General features: G+C 38.8%; 1 protein-coding gene, 2 long non-coding RNA genes and 1 pseudogene across 3 annotated transcripts; 3 read left to right on the plus strand and 1 right to left on the minus strand.

Annotated features, from left to right (window-relative positions):
- The window catches only part of LOC149096322 (uncharacterized), a 2,661-nt pseudogene extending 2,318 nt beyond the window's left edge, over positions 1-343 (plus strand).
- A 489-nt stretch (positions 344-832) lies between these two features.
- On the plus strand, positions 833-1,531 carry LOC149096323 (uncharacterized). The gene is made up of 3 exons (XR_016204526.1): positions 833-1,050; positions 1,141-1,228; positions 1,451-1,531. It is a non-coding gene; the product is annotated as an uncharacterized LOC149096323 (long non-coding RNA).
- Positions 1,532-6,939: 5,408 nt separating this feature from the next.
- Positions 6,940-12,097, minus strand: LOC149096324 (uncharacterized). The gene is made up of 2 exons (XR_016204525.1): positions 11,908-12,097; positions 6,940-9,048 (listed from the first exon to the last, which is right to left on the minus strand). It is a non-coding gene; the product is annotated as an uncharacterized LOC149096324 (long non-coding RNA).
- Positions 12,098-14,440: 2,343 nt separating this feature from the next.
- Positions 14,441-16,854, plus strand: LOC149096325 (uncharacterized). The gene has a single exon (XM_089281033.1). The coding sequence runs from the start codon at positions 14,697-14,699 to the stop codon at positions 16,029-16,031; it is 1,335 nt and encodes a 444-aa protein (XP_089137159.1). The 5' UTR covers positions 14,441-14,696; the 3' UTR covers positions 16,032-16,854.
- Positions 16,855-17,104: the final 250 nt, after the last annotated feature.

Consider the following 17,104-nt stretch of genomic DNA (forward strand, 5'->3'; position numbering starts at 1 on the left):
AAAAAATTGTAGAGGGTAACCGAAAATGAAAAAGAAAAGGTGTCCTGCATAGCAGTCTTTCAAATTTCCTTTTAGCTAACAGGCAGTCGTGTAGAGGCTTGGGGCGAAAGCAACCAAAAAATTAGGAGCAGGGGGAGGAGCTTATTTAGCCGGCCTTTTGCATGTATTTGTATATTTACTCCTAAAACTCTTTGTCGTTGTCGTATGAAATGTACAGGAAAATTGCAAATGAAAAGAATAGGGTTTAGTGATAAAGGGTCAGATCGAATCAAGGAATGAGCTGAAACTAACATAGTTCACTTGACAATTGTATGTCGGGCTTAAAAGTGGACAACGCTAAAAATGATACAATACTAGTTTTATTAACACCACAGGTAAATGACATTGGTCACTGTTATGGAAAATCATATTTTAGAGTCAGCTTTGTATAAAGCAATGATTATGCATACATTCCTGGGAACAGCAAAAAATGATTGTATAGTATAGTGTTCATTCCGTGCAATGGGGTATAAATTAAAAGTTCTGGAAGAAAAGACACCTTATTTTATACCACTTATGACAAGCACAAAAGTCATATGGGTACCCAGGTTAAAAATATTTGAATAATTCTATTAATTAATACCAGCTCTAATTTAAAGGACAAAGTTATGAGAATAAAATAAAAGTTGTCCGTACATGCCTTCACTGTTTAGACTGAGAGTCCTAAAGCTTTTTTAGCATGCATTCGAATACCTTGTGACGATAAGCCCGCCACCCACCCCAACCCGCGCCGTATTGTTTTCACTCACCGGTTGGTCAGCGGTCACGTTTATGAGGTAAACATGGCGATCACTTCCTGATTACCTTCCTTGTCCGATCAGAAAATCAAAATACCAGCGAGGTATTGCCTCGAAGATGAAGCAGTTATGTTATTTGATTCGTACTTCACATTCGAGTCGAAGCTTAGGTGGCACAGGTTATTTCTTACGGTGGAATCGACGAGGGGAATTCGAACACTAGTTGTAGTGTTTGAATTGTTGGAAGAAATGGTCGCATGGGGATGTAGGAATGGTAAGTTTAACGAACAATTTCAAATTTTGCCGCTGGAATTGGAAGTAAAGTTCATTTGAATGCTTTCGTATGTATTTCTGACGGTTTTAGATCTACCTGCTCGATTTATATCTGCTACGCTTCATGTTGACGAGTCCCTCAAAATGGTCGGCCAAACTTGGAGATTGCCGAAAATTAGGTAAGTTCACGGAGTTATAAAGTTTTAGTAAAGGTCGGGCCGCAAAGTCTTTTTCTGTAGTTACCTTTTCTATGGTACCTACTTCCTAGCTATGTTAGTTGGATTAGTTAAGAACGCCTCACTTTTTCAAAAATTTACTTTGAATTTGATCGGTTTTCGCGTGTGTGACTTAAGCGAACTGATAAGGTGTCACTAAAGTCTTCCTGTTTTCTTGATTGAAAGGTGATGTTCACGAAAGTCGCCTCGATGGATAAGATAGAGTTAATATACATGGCTGTGGTATTTGTTTTTTGCTGAGTCCCGCAGTTTTTTGTAAATTGTCCTCCAAAGTTGTCTCAAATTTAAGTCTTAAAAAGTGTCACGACAGGTCTTCGCTTGATTGAAATTTAATTTCCCTAAAACTCTGAAAAATAAAGAGATCCGATCAAACGGATTGTGGTTTTAGAATAGGTAAATCAATGTATTAAAACACACAAGAAATGAGCTAAATCTGTGTCTCAAGCAAAATCGACCGGACCGCTCTTACAGAGACACTCTCTTAACTTCTTTGTAGTGATATCCCCCTCACGAGCCTCCATTGCAAACTAGTTCCAGTCCAATACCGAGAATACGAATATGGCCTATTTAGTCATAGTTCTTCTTACTTCCTGAACAGTGACGTGATTCAATCCATCTTCTTTTTCTTTTTTTCTTTTTTTAAAATTTTTTTTATTATTTTTGCCATCAACCTCCTCCCCAGAGCCCGCGCTTTTTCAGTCAGCGGCTACCGAACTCCTGACGGCCCTGTACGAACTCAAAGAAGCAGAAAATCCCGGTTCCGGTTTGATTGCGCGCAAGGGTTCAAGTTCAGTAACTGATCATAAACCTGCCTAAAGAGAGTGACCGCTTTGACTAATACTGGCTCAGAGTTCTCTAACTCTTGCTGCTGACCGAAAGGATCGCTGCCTCTGGGAATGAGATTGTTTCACCTTACTCTGCTTCCCAACAAATTCTTCCTACGTAAACGGTGACATATTTTCGACGTATTTGTTGAAGTTTGCTTCAGTTAATTATGAATAATACAAAAGACAAGTCTAGATCCTTTATTAATATAACGGGTAAGTAAAAAGATGTTTTAGGGGCTGGGTGCATGTCCAAGCCATAGCCTTGACCCGCTTAAAAATTCGTCTCGTTCGAAAGCGCAGCAACATGCACACTCTCTTTTTACGCTCCAACTCTCTTGCACTACTCACACTTACAAAAGCGAGAAGACAACGTGCTCGGGTTTCAAGGGCAACTCTTACAAATCTCGATATTCAATACTAAATTTGGCCAACTTCGGCTTTTTCGTGTTATTTTAGCTGTGTTGTTGCTTTGCCGTTTCTTTTTTGTTTTTTATGTTCTTTTTGCTGTTGTTGTCGTTGTTGTTTTTGCTGCTGCTGCTACTGTTGATGTCGTGGTTCTTGTTCTTCCAGCTGCTTTTCTTGATGTGAAGCTGTCGCTGTTGCAGTTGTTGATTTAGTTCCAATGTCGTTATTTTTGTTGTTTTATTTATTTATTATTGTTGTTGTTGTTGTTGATGTCAATATTATAAAGGGTATTGACAACAGTTATTGTAATTCTAAATATATGTTAGGAGCAGGACGAGCCAATGCCAGGAAGGCTTCTTTCTGAGAGGCTTGTATCGTGGAAACGGGAATAATGTTGGCAGTATCGAGTGGGGAAAATGTTGCAAGTCATCTCACCATCCATATGAATGGGGAAACTGCTATGACGAAGACGTAAGCAATACATTTAACAAAGTCGGCCTCAGTGAGTGTAAAAGGGAAGGTTATTTTATCGCCGGGTTTGTGACACGCCAATCAGGAGGCAAATTGTCCAGCATCAAGAAATTTAAATGTTGCAGTATGTGGAATGGTGAGTTTTTACCGTACCTAACCCTTCTCAGATAACATAATTTTCTCTAATTAAACGCGAAGGCAGAGTCTGCTTCAATGAAAATCTGCTAAAATAAAGGCTCGAATTTTTTTTGATATTCTTGTCCACAAATATTGCCTGATTCAATTAGTAAATGTATTCATTCCGCCATCTCTCTGATATGAATGCTAAATGCACAGTATTAAAATAGACATTTACAAACCACACTTTACGTAATACGCATAGTTTCCAAGTGTAAAATTTGATTTTCGTAAAACAGTGCTCAATACATCAGAGTAGAGCGAAGTATATAATGTGGGAGGAAAAACGCAAATAAACTACAAGTTCATCCCTACAAGCCTGTTTCGTGGTTGCCCACTCATCAGGGGATTTAATGAGAATAATCTTTACTACCGTTTATATACAATATAATTTACATAATATATGCAGCGCGAAATTAAACGGGTTAGTTGTTTCGTAGGAGGGCTTTGTTTCTGAGGCGGCAAGATGATACGAGTTCATTACGTTTGTTAAGTGTTGATAGCTCGGTTTGGCAGATGATAAGGAATTTTTCTTTAAGGCAAAGGTTACATCTTTTGCTTGAGCTGTTATACGGCGAGTGTGATGAGAGAATGCGCCAGGAAATAAAGTGTTCGATGTTATTGTCTTTGAGAATCCAAATGTGCTTGCTGAGTTCGGTCGAGTTTCTGTGTTTAGCGTGGCGGAATGATGCGGTGTGGTTTCTGTATCTAGTTTTGAAGTCGCTCTCTGTGAGTCCAATGTACGTTTCTGCCGTGTTGTTGTCTTTGCGTGTTACGGTGGCTTGGTAGATTACAGATGATTGTAGGCAGTTTCCGTCGAGCGGGCATGCGTTCTTTTGTCAGCAGTTACATGACTTTTTGTTGTTGATGGTAGCGGCGGCGGCGGTGTCATCAGTCGGCATAGATGCAGTTAGGATGCGTTTGTTATGGCTGTCGATTATTTGTTTTGTGTTGTTCATGCAGCTGTAGCTGATCTTAATGGTGTTTCGGTTAAAGATCTTTCTTAGCTTGTGATCTTTCGGAAAGTGCTTATCTATTAGGGCGAGGAATTTGTGTCCGATGTTGGTGCTGGAGTTCTCGCTAAAAGGAGGGTTGTACCACAGGATGTTATTACGTTGTCGGTTTCTCCGTTTGCGCGTGTTGGCTGGTTCGTACTGTAGTGTGTAGTGGTATCCACTTTCGTCGAGTACTTTCTGGTATGGAGGGGCGGTTTGGTCAAAGGATGCGACGACAGTCGTTTGTTGATGCCGGCGGGAATGTTCTTAGTGGTGATCGGCGGGTGGTTGCCCTCGCGGTGGACGTATTGCAGTGAAGTGTTCGGCTTTGTAAATGGCTGGTAAGTGTTTCGGTTAAGGTTGAATGTGACGTCTAGGAAGTTGATTACTTGTTTGTTAGCTTCTATGGTGATGCGTAGTCCGTTATTGTTAAAGATGCGGCATATCTCTTTCTTGATGTTCTCTGTGTCCCTAGGTGTGGCGTTAGTGATGGCTAGTCCGTCGTCTCGGTAAAGTCCTACGTTTATATTAAGGTGCTGGAGTTGGGAGAGGAGAAAGTTTCCCACGAGTTCGCATGTTTCAGCGCCGTCGTAGCTTCCCATTGTTTCGTCGCATGTTGTGTTGCTTTCTTCTGCCAGGGTAGGTGATTGTGGATTAAAATGGAGTTTTTAGCGTGGATCATGTTTCTGTCGTCTGTGGTGATGTTGTCATAGTCGGAGGCGAAGTCGAGTGCTTTGTTTAAGAGGTCTTGGCTGATGGATGGGTAGAATTCTTCGATGTCGAAACAGATGAAGCTGAGGAGTTGTTTGCTTTCGATAGATTTAAACCAGTTGATTACGGCTGTGGTGTTTTTCCATTGGTGAAAGTTGCGTTTTTTCGCGATTGCGCTGTTGATGCGGTCGAGGATCTTTTTGCTGACTTTGCCTATCTCGGACTTCGTGGGATTGATGAGTCTGCAGGTCGGTTCGACAGCCATAACAAACGCATCCTAACTGCATCTATGCCGACTGATGACACCGCCGCCGCCGCTACCATCAACAACAAAAAGTCATGTAACTGCTGACAAAAGAACGCATGCCCGCTCGACGGAAACTGCCTACAATCATCTGTAATCTACCAAGCCACCGTAACACGCAAAGACAACAACACGGCAGAAACGTACATTGGACTCACAGAGAGCGACTTCAAAACTAGATACAGAAACCACACCGCATCATTCCGCCACGCTAAACACAGAAACTCGACCGAACTCAGCAAGCACATTTGGATTCTCAAAGACAATAACATCGAACACTTTATTTCCTGGCGCATTCTCTCATCACACTCGCCGTATAACAGCTCAAGCAAAAGATGTAACCTTTGCCTTAAAGAAAAATTCCTTATCATCTGCCAAACCGAGCTATCAACACTTAACAAACGTAATGAACTCGTATCATCTTGCCGCCTCAGAAACAAAGCCCTCCTACGAAACAACTAACCCGTTAAATTTCGCGCTGCATATATTATGTAAATTATATTGTATATAAGCGGTGGTAAAGATTATTCTCATTAAATCCCCTGATGAGTGGGCAACCACGAAACAGGCTTGTAGGGATGAACTTGTAGTTTATTTGCGTTTTTCCTCCCACATTATATATATATATATATATATATCCGTCCGTCCGTCCGTCCGTCCGTCCGTCCGTCCATCCATCCATCCATCCATCCATCTATCTATATATATCTTGAAAATCTTTTTTTTCTCCTAGTTTACCTGGATGATTAACCCCGGGATATACTAGGGAGGTGGGTTCATAAAGTTGAAAAGGGGACTTAGGACTTTTTTGATATTCTCACTGGAAAAGTTGAAAATTTACAGAGTATGTAAACAACATGTAATTAACATGTAAATAATCAAAAAGAGACTGTAAAGATTAATTTACATGATTTTTCCCCTTTTACATGTTTTGGAGGTTTCATGTAAAAAACATGTAAATATTTCAAGTGAAACATGTAAATGATGAAGAAAACACTGTAAATGTTTCAACGCAAAGGGCTAAGATCATGTAAATAACATGTAAACTGTTCCTGCAAATACTGTTAATATTTCTTGTGATTCAACCTGGAAACCCGTAAATAACATGTAAATTTAATACAGGGAGGCTGCCATAATACTGTAAATAACATGTAAATAAAAAGGGGAGGCTGTAAACAGCATGTAAATAAAAAAAATGGAGGCTGTAAATAACATTGAAAATGAAAACAGGAGCCTGTAAATAACGTGTAAATCAAAAAAGGGAGCCTGTAAATAACATGTAAATCGAAAAAGGGAGCCTGTAAATAACATGTAAATGGAAAAAGAGAGCCTGTAAATAACATGTAAATCGAAAAAGGGAGCCTGTAAATAACTTGCAAATCGAAAAAGGGAGCCTGTAAATAGCATGTAAATGGGAAAAAGAGAGCCTGTAAATAACATGGAAATCGAAAAAGAGAACCTGCAAATAACATGGAAATTGAAAAGAGGAGCCTGTAAATAACATGTAAATCAAAAAAGGGAGCCTGTAAATAACCTGTAAATTGAAAAAGGGAGCCTGTAAATAACCTGTAAATTGAAAAAGGGAGCCTGCAAATAACCTGTAAATTGAAAAAGGGAGCCTGTAAATAACATGTAAATCAAAAAAGGGAGCCTGGAAATAACCTGGAAATGTAAAAAGGGAGCCTGTAAATAACATGTAAATCGAAAAAGGGAGGGAGAAACCCTGTACGATAAATAACTTGTAAATAATAACTTGAAGAAAAATGCATGGAATGTACTGTTTTATTGTAATCAAATCTGTTGACCTTAATTATAATAGTAGAAAACATGCAAATTTATACAGAATCAGAAATTTATTGCAATCAGAACAAACTCAGTAAAATTCAAATAGTTTTTATATGCCATGAATAAGGTTACAATGTATACATTGCAACAAATAAAACATGTTTTCTTTTCTTTCTTTCCATAACAAGACGACTTAAATGTAATTTTGTGCATGGCCAAAATATTTTAAAATACCATGACTGAGCTCCTTTAACTGAATTCAAGCACTTTTCAAGATTACTAAAATTCAAGACCTTTTCAAGATTGTGCAAAACCATGTCATATTCAACTCTATTTAATTCATAAATAATAAAATGATTAAGAACTATACTGTTGTCAGCTACAACTAGTGAAAATTTTGCAATTTAGGCGTCTTACTAAATTAAAATTGTTTGCAAATGGATACCTGTCTTAAATATATACTTAATTCACAAAGTCAAATGTAACATAATGATAATACCTTTGTCATAAAATGAATGAATAAACTGTTTTTTTCTTACTAAGTAATTAATGTAGATTAAATTAGCCTTAATAATTATTATGAAAAATGTGGGAGGCACGATGGCCTTGTAGTTACATGTAGTGCGCTCAACTCCTGATCGACCGGTCCGGGTTCAAGCCCTAGGCGGGTACATTCTATTGTGTTGTTGGGCAACACACTTTACTCTCAGTGCCTCTCCACCCAGGTGTATAAGTAGGAACCAGTGAATTTAATGGTGGGGTAACCCTGCAATGAACTGGCATCTCATCCAGGGGGAGTAGAAATAGTCCTAATCGCTTCCTGCTACAGAAAGCGGGATAAGCTCCAGTCTGTTGGGCCACGTGGCTCATATGCAGACTTTACCTTTACCTTATTATGAAAATTACTGCAATGTAAGTGTGAAATATTGATCAACTTTTTTCATAGAGTGAATTGTTCTTTTGAAATAACAGAAAATAGGGAGAAAAAACATTTACCACAAGATAGAGATTGACATTTTAAATTCATCATAAAAACATTCATGTATACACATATACATATACATATACATATACATATACATATACATATACATATACATATACATATACATATACATATACATATACATATACATATACATATACATATACATATACATATACATATACATATACATATACATATACATATACATATACATATACATATACATATACATATACATATACATATACATTGCATAACATAAAACAAGGCTTCTAACATCTTTTAGGCTATGTTTACAAAGTTTCCTTCTTTTTCCAAAACTGTACGGAATCCAAACAGGACAAACATTTTGGACCCCTGACAAAACATTCACTGTAAACAATATTCAAAATTTTACTTTTTCTTTTTGTGATAAAAAAAAAACTGTACTGTAAAAAAAAAAAATTCATAGGGACCTGTTGAAATTGAAAGGCCTATCTAGTACCATAGTTCCCATAACACATCATAAGTTAATAAATTATTGTTCTGGTACTACATGTATGTAAAGATAACCTTTGCTTTTTATGATGAAATCTTACAGCTGCTGTATTGAACAATAAGTATCAACCTAGCAATCTAAGATATTCAAATTTAATGCTAATTCACTAACACAGGTACAGTGTAGGTGATACTTCAAAGCATTAAAAATAATGTTTAAAGTGGTTGAATTTATGCCAGAAAGTGTTGAAGGTCACCATGTTAGACGGTAATGCACCAGGGGCCCATTTCTCGAAGGTCCCAAAAAGTTTTCGCACCCAGAAAGCCATACCAAAATCTGAAATCTTATGTTTACTGAGCTGTTTTATTCGCTTATTCTCGATATGAACAGAGGTTTCCTCCACACGAGAAGTTTCAGGCATATACAGCTCTTAGTTTTTAGACACAGCTCAATTAAAGATGGCTTTGTGGGCCCGAAAAGTTTCCAGGGCCTTCAAGAAATGGACCTTGGACCCCTTATAGAGTCATAGGTACTGTAGACTTCTCAGTGGCTGATTTTTTCCTGATCAAGCATCAATGCCAAGGAGTAGGCATGTATTGACCACTCTCAATTTTACTTCATCCTACAAGTAACATAAAACATTTCATTAAATAAGATAAGTTATGTCTGAGTATGAATCAGCAAATTCTATGTATGATATCAATCAGCGAATTTTACACTGGAGTTATTATTTTGTTTCTTATCATTCCAATTTATACTGTGACATTTGAAATCGGACTGTAGCCGGTCATGTTGACCGGCCAAAGTAATTTTAGCTTGGTCACGTCTCATTTCTGACTGGTCAAGATATTTACGAAAAAATCAAGTACACATAATGTGAGCCAAATTAAACCCACAAATAGTTTGTTTGTTCCAGTCACTGCTAGACCGTTTAAAGATTGGCTTAATATTTTTCTGAACAGATTTAACCCCAGTTACTCGAATGGCATTCCTATCGATCTTGAATGCATGACAAACAGCAAGCGAATGGTCTTTAGCCGTTCGAACAGATACATGTATACACTGGTGTATGTTTTCATTAGAGGTCATAATAAAAAAGGGATAAGAACTCTCAGATTTACAGTTAGGGATTTGATTGTTTATTCAAGAATGAACAACGTGACCGTCTCAACATGACATGACTGGTCAACATGACCGGCGAGTGAAGTTTTTGGCTGGTCAAGTCACCATTCTGGCCAGACATTACCTGTTGACCGGCCATTATTTTGAGCCCTGAATATTCATCAATCAAACAGATCTTACATCTACATCTGTAGCTACTGTGTGACAAAAAATTTGCATCTCTGATTGGAAGGCACTGAATGTCAGAGGATGTAGAAGAACTAAACTCAAAATCTGTGGCAGTAACTATTCAATGTTCACTATCTCCTCCATTGTAATATTCATGCACAATAAATCAAACTCCTATCAAACAATGTTTAAATAATAAATCGAGTTATTTGCAGGCACAATTTGATTGTTTCTTACGTGCACTTATGCTCTATTGGTGGACAAAGGTCATAAAAGTTTGTTTTTGTTTCTTTGTTATGTATTACGAAGCAGACAGATTCTATGTTGTTGTGCATCTGTTCAGTAATAGATCACAGAAGACATCAAAATGTGGTAAAAACATCAGTAACACACGCCTGAAAAATTCACAAATTCTGTGACACACTCTGGTAATGGCTTATGAGACTATTTTTTGTTTTTACCACATTTTGATGTTATCTGTGATCTACTCAAGGCAAGAAAAAACCCAGGTCTGATTTCCTCAGCCAAGTAAATTTTGCTCTTAGGCAAGCGAAAATAGAAGTTCAGTGGCCCAGTGGGCAAGTGAAATTACAATGTAGCGTCAGTAGTCTTGTGAGTCTGACTAAAAATGCCAGCTTGATAAATGATAATTTCCAGTCATTCCATTTCAAAACTTAAGACCTAGAGATAAGTTAATTATTAGGTTGAAAGCAGGAATTAGTTTGGAATCCGAGTGTACTTCATTCGCATTTGTCCTCTGATTTCCTTACTGGCCACCACACTGGCAACTAATATTTAAGTGGGGCAAGTGAAAACTGAAATTGACTGGCCCACTGGGCCAGTGACTTACAATTTTCTTTCCTGCCCTGCTACAGATGCATGAACAGATGCATGACACACGAAACCTACATGTATTTGGTAAGAGCCCAATTTCGTACAAGTAAAATGTACAGCTGTGACAGGGCTCTAAAGTGCTGTCTGGTCATCCCAGGGTAAGGCAATCAATTGAAATCGATCCATAAATTGATATAAATCAATAAATTGAAATTGATGTAAGTGTTATCAGGGCTATCGATCAATTGAAAGAAATTCATACTCACATGCTAGAAAAGTTTCAAGTTATCAGTTTGATTTTACCAAATTTATCAGTCATTAGAGAATCAATTGAAAGTTGGTCTCTCTTTGTTAGTTCACCTAAACTGTAGAAAAATTATTGTGTCCCTCAACACAATGTTTGATTGTAACTTTTTTATGTAGATTTCAAAGGCACTACAAAAAACCCCCAAAATATAGTCCCTGATACATGTATGCCAGCAAAATATTGTTTACGAGATACAATGTAATGTTTTTATGCAATTGTATTCATGATTTCATATTTCACTTTAAATCTTTTGTTCATTTCTTTCTTATTAAATGTTGCTTAAAAGATAAGCTAGTATCAGCAAAATTGATAATGCTTATTGAAAATTTGATCACAATCGATGACTCATGACGAATCCTTTTATTGATTTCTGATATCATTGACTAATTTCTATTGATTGTTATGAAATAATTGATTGACTGTACTGTGTCGTCCAAGACAAGTAGATTTTCCTGCCTGGGCAAGTGACTCTTCCTTTTTTTCAAGTCCTGTGTAGTTTTCATGACAGTTTGAGGTACATGTATACCTCTTTATAAAGTATCATAGTGTTTTTTTTTTTGTGAAAGAAAATACCACAACATTTAACTTACTACAGTATCAGCACCAGTGGGTGCAATGTCCATGTACAGTTGTGTATAACAGCATATTGTAACTTGCATGTAGGTACAACTGTAGACACTTGAGTAACTTCAGAATACTTACTCTAGCATAAGAGAAATTTCTCTGCTGAAGATGGCACATTACATTTTAGCTTACTAGCATTCACATCAGAGGGCAACATAACCTTACAAGAGCACGCATCAGAAAGAATCATGAGGTGCATATAAGCCAATAACAAATGTCGCATGCTCATGCTCAGTTATCGAGAACAGATAATAACAGATAATAAAGCTCTTTATGCACGGCAGGTAAACATCACCAAAGTCGATTCCACAAGCAATGTAACTTCTCCTTGATAATGGCACATTCACAACCGAAGACAAAACGAAATGTATACGTATCTTGACGTTACTTTACTCTGCTCGTTCAATTTATGCAAAACTTGCTTACCTGTTGTCTTTGTTGCCTGTAATCGCTATCTTCAACTTCTGGGTAACGGTAAACTTTGCCTTGAAACCGTGCACGGTGACGAAGCGAAGGTAGAGTGGATTTTGGCCCGCTAAAACAGAGCTCGAGTTCGATGCAAGTTCCAACGAACTGTCAAACATGGCGGGAGAACCGAGAGAACCTGGTACCTAACATGAAGACCGCTGATTCCAGCTTGTTGGAGATCGGGCACTCACAAGGCTGGTATGCTCTTATAAAGTGACTGGGATAACAGTGATGGCAATGAAAGCACAAAACGGTAGAAATCACCAAAACAAAACAAAACAAAACAAAACGAAAACACAGAAACAGTGAACATGCAAGGGCAGACTTAGTTGTATTAATCTTACTTGTAGAATGTTCATGTTTCGGAATATTTAACGCTCTAAATCGATGATATTTCGTTCATTCTCAGCGGTTCAGGGGCACAACTGTGACCTCGAACTTTCGCGATATGAGAAGTTTAATGTTTGTTGTTTTCGGATTGTTAAAAATGTCATTTTGGGTACCGAAAAAAAGTCAGCTATCATCTTCGGAAAGGCGATAAGACCTAACGTTTTCGGGAAATGGACAAAAAAGCCCTAATAAGTTCGAGAATACTCAAGCTCCTCTAGAATAACCGAACAGATAAATTTTTTTTTGCGCAACCTAAAATTAACCTACAGAGCTTTGAAAGTACACCAGCGTTAATGTCGTTGTTCCTAGCGAAAGTAAGTTAACCGTGGCGACTTGCGATTGAACCAGAGCTGTTACTCAAATACAAACAACTCGTGATGGCGTTAATGGGGGAACACTGCCTTGCGTTTGGTTAGCCCATGCGACTTCCGGCGATAGCGTGACAAAACAACCTCACTTATCTCCCCAGCACTACGAGCTGAATGACAGACAGCACGTGCTGGATCGGACAAGAGTATCGGTTAGCAAGCGATGTTCAAAGGCGATGAAAAAACAACAAGCTTGGGGGAAGTCGCTGCGCAGACTTAACCGCACCACACAGGAGTGACCCCTTGTTTATTATGCAGGAAGACATGACCAACCTCGTCTCCAAAGGGAGGGAGGGAGGGAAAATTAAACGATAGATTTACAATAAGTAATAGCTACGTTGCTTAGACGAACTCAGAATGGACTCCGAACAGTTTTCCGAGCTTTTATACGGAGACGTTCGTCTGCTTGTAAGCCAGTAGAAAAGGCTGTACTACCGAACAGCTTACCCTAACACGTGTAACATCTTAAACATGAATAGTGCTTTAATGCTTTGCACCAATGCTATGGTACGTTATAACGTTCAGAAGATAACAAAGCTACAATGTTTTAGGTTTAGCTACAATAACGCTTACAGTTTGTTGACCTTTGGAATATAACTACTCAATAGCTCTATAGAAGGGTGATGCCGCCATGAACGGCTCATTCAGAACGTACGTCACGCTCCATTAACTATATTTTACTGGCGTGACAGTAAAATCTCATTTGAAAAGCATTCGAGAGGAAACGGTCGTTGGGTGTCCCTTATGGTTCCCTGCCTAACCTAACTACGCGTCAGTTCAAACTCGGTCCCAGGGCTCTTTCCGTCTTGAACTCACACAACACGTGACGCTTTCGTGGTCCTTCATGAATAAATACGTGCGTGTCCGAGTATTATTTTTTCTCTTTTCTAGAGACGTAAGCTTGGAACGCCTGCATGTGCAGTAACAATTCTAGTTCTATTTTGTCGTTGTGGATGCGCGGAAAGTTCACAAGAAGACAGCTTAATTAGTGCGGTGTCGCACCCGTGCAACTTCTAGGTTTTCCATTTACATGGTTTCTACATGTTTCTTACAGGCTCCCTTTCTTTCATTTACATTGTTTTTACATGTTTCTTACAGGCCCCCTTTTTTCATTTACATGCTTTTTACATGTTTCTTACAGGCCCCCTTTTTTCATTTACATGCTTTTTACATGTTTCTTACAGGCCCCCTTTTTTCATTTACATGCTTTTTACATGTTTCTTACAGTCCCCTTTTTTTCATTTACATGGTTTTTACATGTTTCTTACAGGCCCCCTTTTTTCATTTACATGGTTTTTACATGTTTCTTACAGCCCCCCTTTTTTCATTTACATGGTTTTTACAGGGTTACAAACATAACATTTCCAGACTTTTTACAGCATTCGCTTGAATTATTTACACGTTCCTCACATGGTTTAGCAAAGCAATTTACATGTTTTTTACAAAGGCAGATACTGTAAAAGTGCGTAAAATATTTTACAGGTTTTTACATGTTCTTCAAATGATCATTGTCGACAAAGACAATGTAAATCACTATTTACAGAACATTTACATGCTGTACTAAAAGCTGTAAATTTCCTGTAATTTTATTTTACAAAACCCTAACATGTAAATTGTAATTTACAAAGAATGTAAATCAAGACTTACATACTGTAAATTAAAATTGACATGTCCATGTAAATTTTCAACTTTTCCAGTGTCTTGTCCACAAGCATTGCCGGATTCAATTTTTTTTTTTTTTGTAACACTACACTTTATTACTTATTACAAAAACTAAAGTTACTTACATCACTACCACTACAAACGTAGGAAGCCATTCTTGAAAATCAAATACCAATTGATAATTGGGTCTGAAATTAGGTATGGAACAGTAGATAGCTTGTTTTAAAATTCAATAAGGCTTTTAAGACGTTCCAGTCGCTCCCATCAAACACATCTGGTCGCGTTACGGTGAAAAACATTGCTTATGATAGCAAATAAGAATACCGGATGCATTGCTCTTTTCCAGAAATTCCCCAACTTAACAATCTGGACGGACTTAAACAGCGCGTCATGGACTCCACCTTGTTTTACATTGGACAACCAGCCAACATGATGGGATTTGCATGGACTGGTGGATGCTGGTCTAACTACGCTGGCGAAGATTTTCGTCACCGAGGAGACACTTGTGAGTCGAAGTACAGGTCGAATTGGTGCCTCGGAGACGGACCCAAGAAAGACGTTCGCCTAAAGATCACGTACGAGAATTTTGCCTACACCATGAAAGATGTGACATTCGGAGAGTCTGTTAAGCAGTCCATCCCCGTGGATCAGGAACAACAGTTGCTTAATTCACCTGACAGAAGCTACAGCAAAGTCGCCTCTAACAATAAGAATAATGCTTGCTATTCCTCCGAAGTGCAGATTGAAATGCGTGTTGCAAGTACCCTGAAAAATGTCCAGCGAACCAGCTGGGATTCAAACTTTGGAATTGAAGTTGGCGTGGAGTACGAGCCCCCAAGCGCAACAGGTGGTGTGGGCTTTTCGGCAAAAAGCAACTTTAACTATGAATGGGGAGGAGACGAGGAAGATACCACTGTCAACCAAGACTGGCATATTCTAAAGGTGACTGACAAGAAAGAACTTCCACCCAAAACATTTGCAGAATGGCACGCATTCAAAGAGCCCGAAAAAGTGACCCTTCCTTACACAGCTACCATCGTTCCCACATTCTCCGTTAAACTGGAAGGCTACATGAAATGGGGAGGCGGTTACCATGGAGCTACCACCAATTTCCATCAGGATCATCGCGGCTCTGGTGATCGAAGCAATGTAGAGCACACTTTTGGAAGTGCTGAGATCCCGTTCTACGAAGACCTCAAAAACCAGATTGAGCGGAATATGTTACCTTGGCAATGGCATGCTATGAAACAGAATTACCCATCCGCAGACTACTTCATCGATCAGCTAACAAATAAAGATCTCTATGCATTCACTATGGCAGGTCAGTTTGAAGAAACAACAGAAAACGAGATAAAGTCATATTGGTATCCATCGCGACCCATCAACGAAATGTCAGACGCAATCACGAATTTAACTTTAATGGCTGATCAGGGGGAAAAGTTTCCGGAGTTTCCACGTATCCGCCCTCCACCACCAAAAGTCAAGACCATTGACAACAGTAAGGAGACGAAGGTTCCTCCTTTTAAGCATTTTAACGATGATGATGGGGGAGGACCTGAGCCTACCATGTTACCTCGCATTCATCCTCCGGCATCAAAGGTGAAGACCATCAACAACAATAAAGAGAAAAAGCCTCCTCCTGTCAAGCTGTACAGTGAATAAGGCACTGTGTCATGTTGGGCCAGTTAAATTCTAACTGAGTTTTCCAAGAGTTATAATGCACCCGTTATAAATACAAAGTAATTAAAGGAAAATAAACGTAGAGCATGTTTTTTATTTCTTTTAGAAAATTCCGCGATGAAAAACAGAAAACAACTTGATTACTTTGATCACAAAATGTCAACTCTCTCTGCTTGTGCCGTCATAATGTTTCTATCGAGTTCTATCTCAATACCACCTTGCTAAATAATAAATATGGGTCATTGACCAAAGGTTGGGATCAAGAGCGTTTAATATTGGCTACATTCCTTTTTGCGTGTTTATATCTGGGTCCATATATGGGATAAGGAACACCGAAGGATGGTTTATGTGCTCGAGTGACAGCGGGCATTCCCGAAAGCAAGTATCGTGGCGCCATGCTTTTTTCCCGGCCCGCTTAGGTAGCCAATCACATCGCAGAAATTGGTTCATATTGCCACTTGCAGAGCTAGCCATGTAATAAGGATATCTAGAAAATAGCCTGAAGAAAAAATGCGTGCTGATTGGTTGAAAATCGCTTCACTGACTGAGCCTTTTTAAGCCGTGCTCGGGAATATTGGCCCTCGGTCGTTTTTGTACAGATCCCGTCGCGCTCGGTTCGTACTGCAACAAACTCGGGTCAATACTAATCTCTTATTAACCCTCCAGTATGGCCCTCTGGCGCAAGGGCCACACTGGGGAATATTGGCCCAAGGCTGTGGCAGCACGGAAAGAGGGCAAAGTGGTCTGTACAAGAAAAGAACCAAGGGGCATTATTCCGATCAATAACTAAAATCAACCAATGAAATTTATCCATTGCCAGTCCAATATTCTATAAATATTGTACCGGGCACAATCACGCACAATCACTCCTTAAGATTTTCTATTTAGGCAATAGAGCTCCTTTTCCGTGTTTACAAAGCCCCGTCAACACCGGAGGACGAGAACACGCGGAGGATTGGTAGAATTCGAGACAATTATGCAAACCCCAGACGAAGTCGAGGGTTTGTTTATCTTTCGAGAATTCTCCCAACTCCCCGACTGTTTAGATGAGGCTA

The sequence above is a fragment of the Orbicella faveolata genome, unplaced genomic scaffold (assembly GCF_042242905.1).
Source record: "Orbicella faveolata isolate gen_17 unplaced genomic scaffold, um_ofav_v1 contig_48, whole genome shotgun sequence".
NCBI lineage: Eukaryota > Metazoa > Cnidaria > Anthozoa > Scleractinia > Merulinidae > Orbicella > Orbicella faveolata.

What these genes read in the sequence shown, in the direction of transcription:
- LOC149096325 (XM_089281033.1), top strand. Translation starts at nt 14,697, where the DNA reads ATGCATTGCTCTTTTCCAGAAATTCCCCAACTTAACAATCTGGACGGA.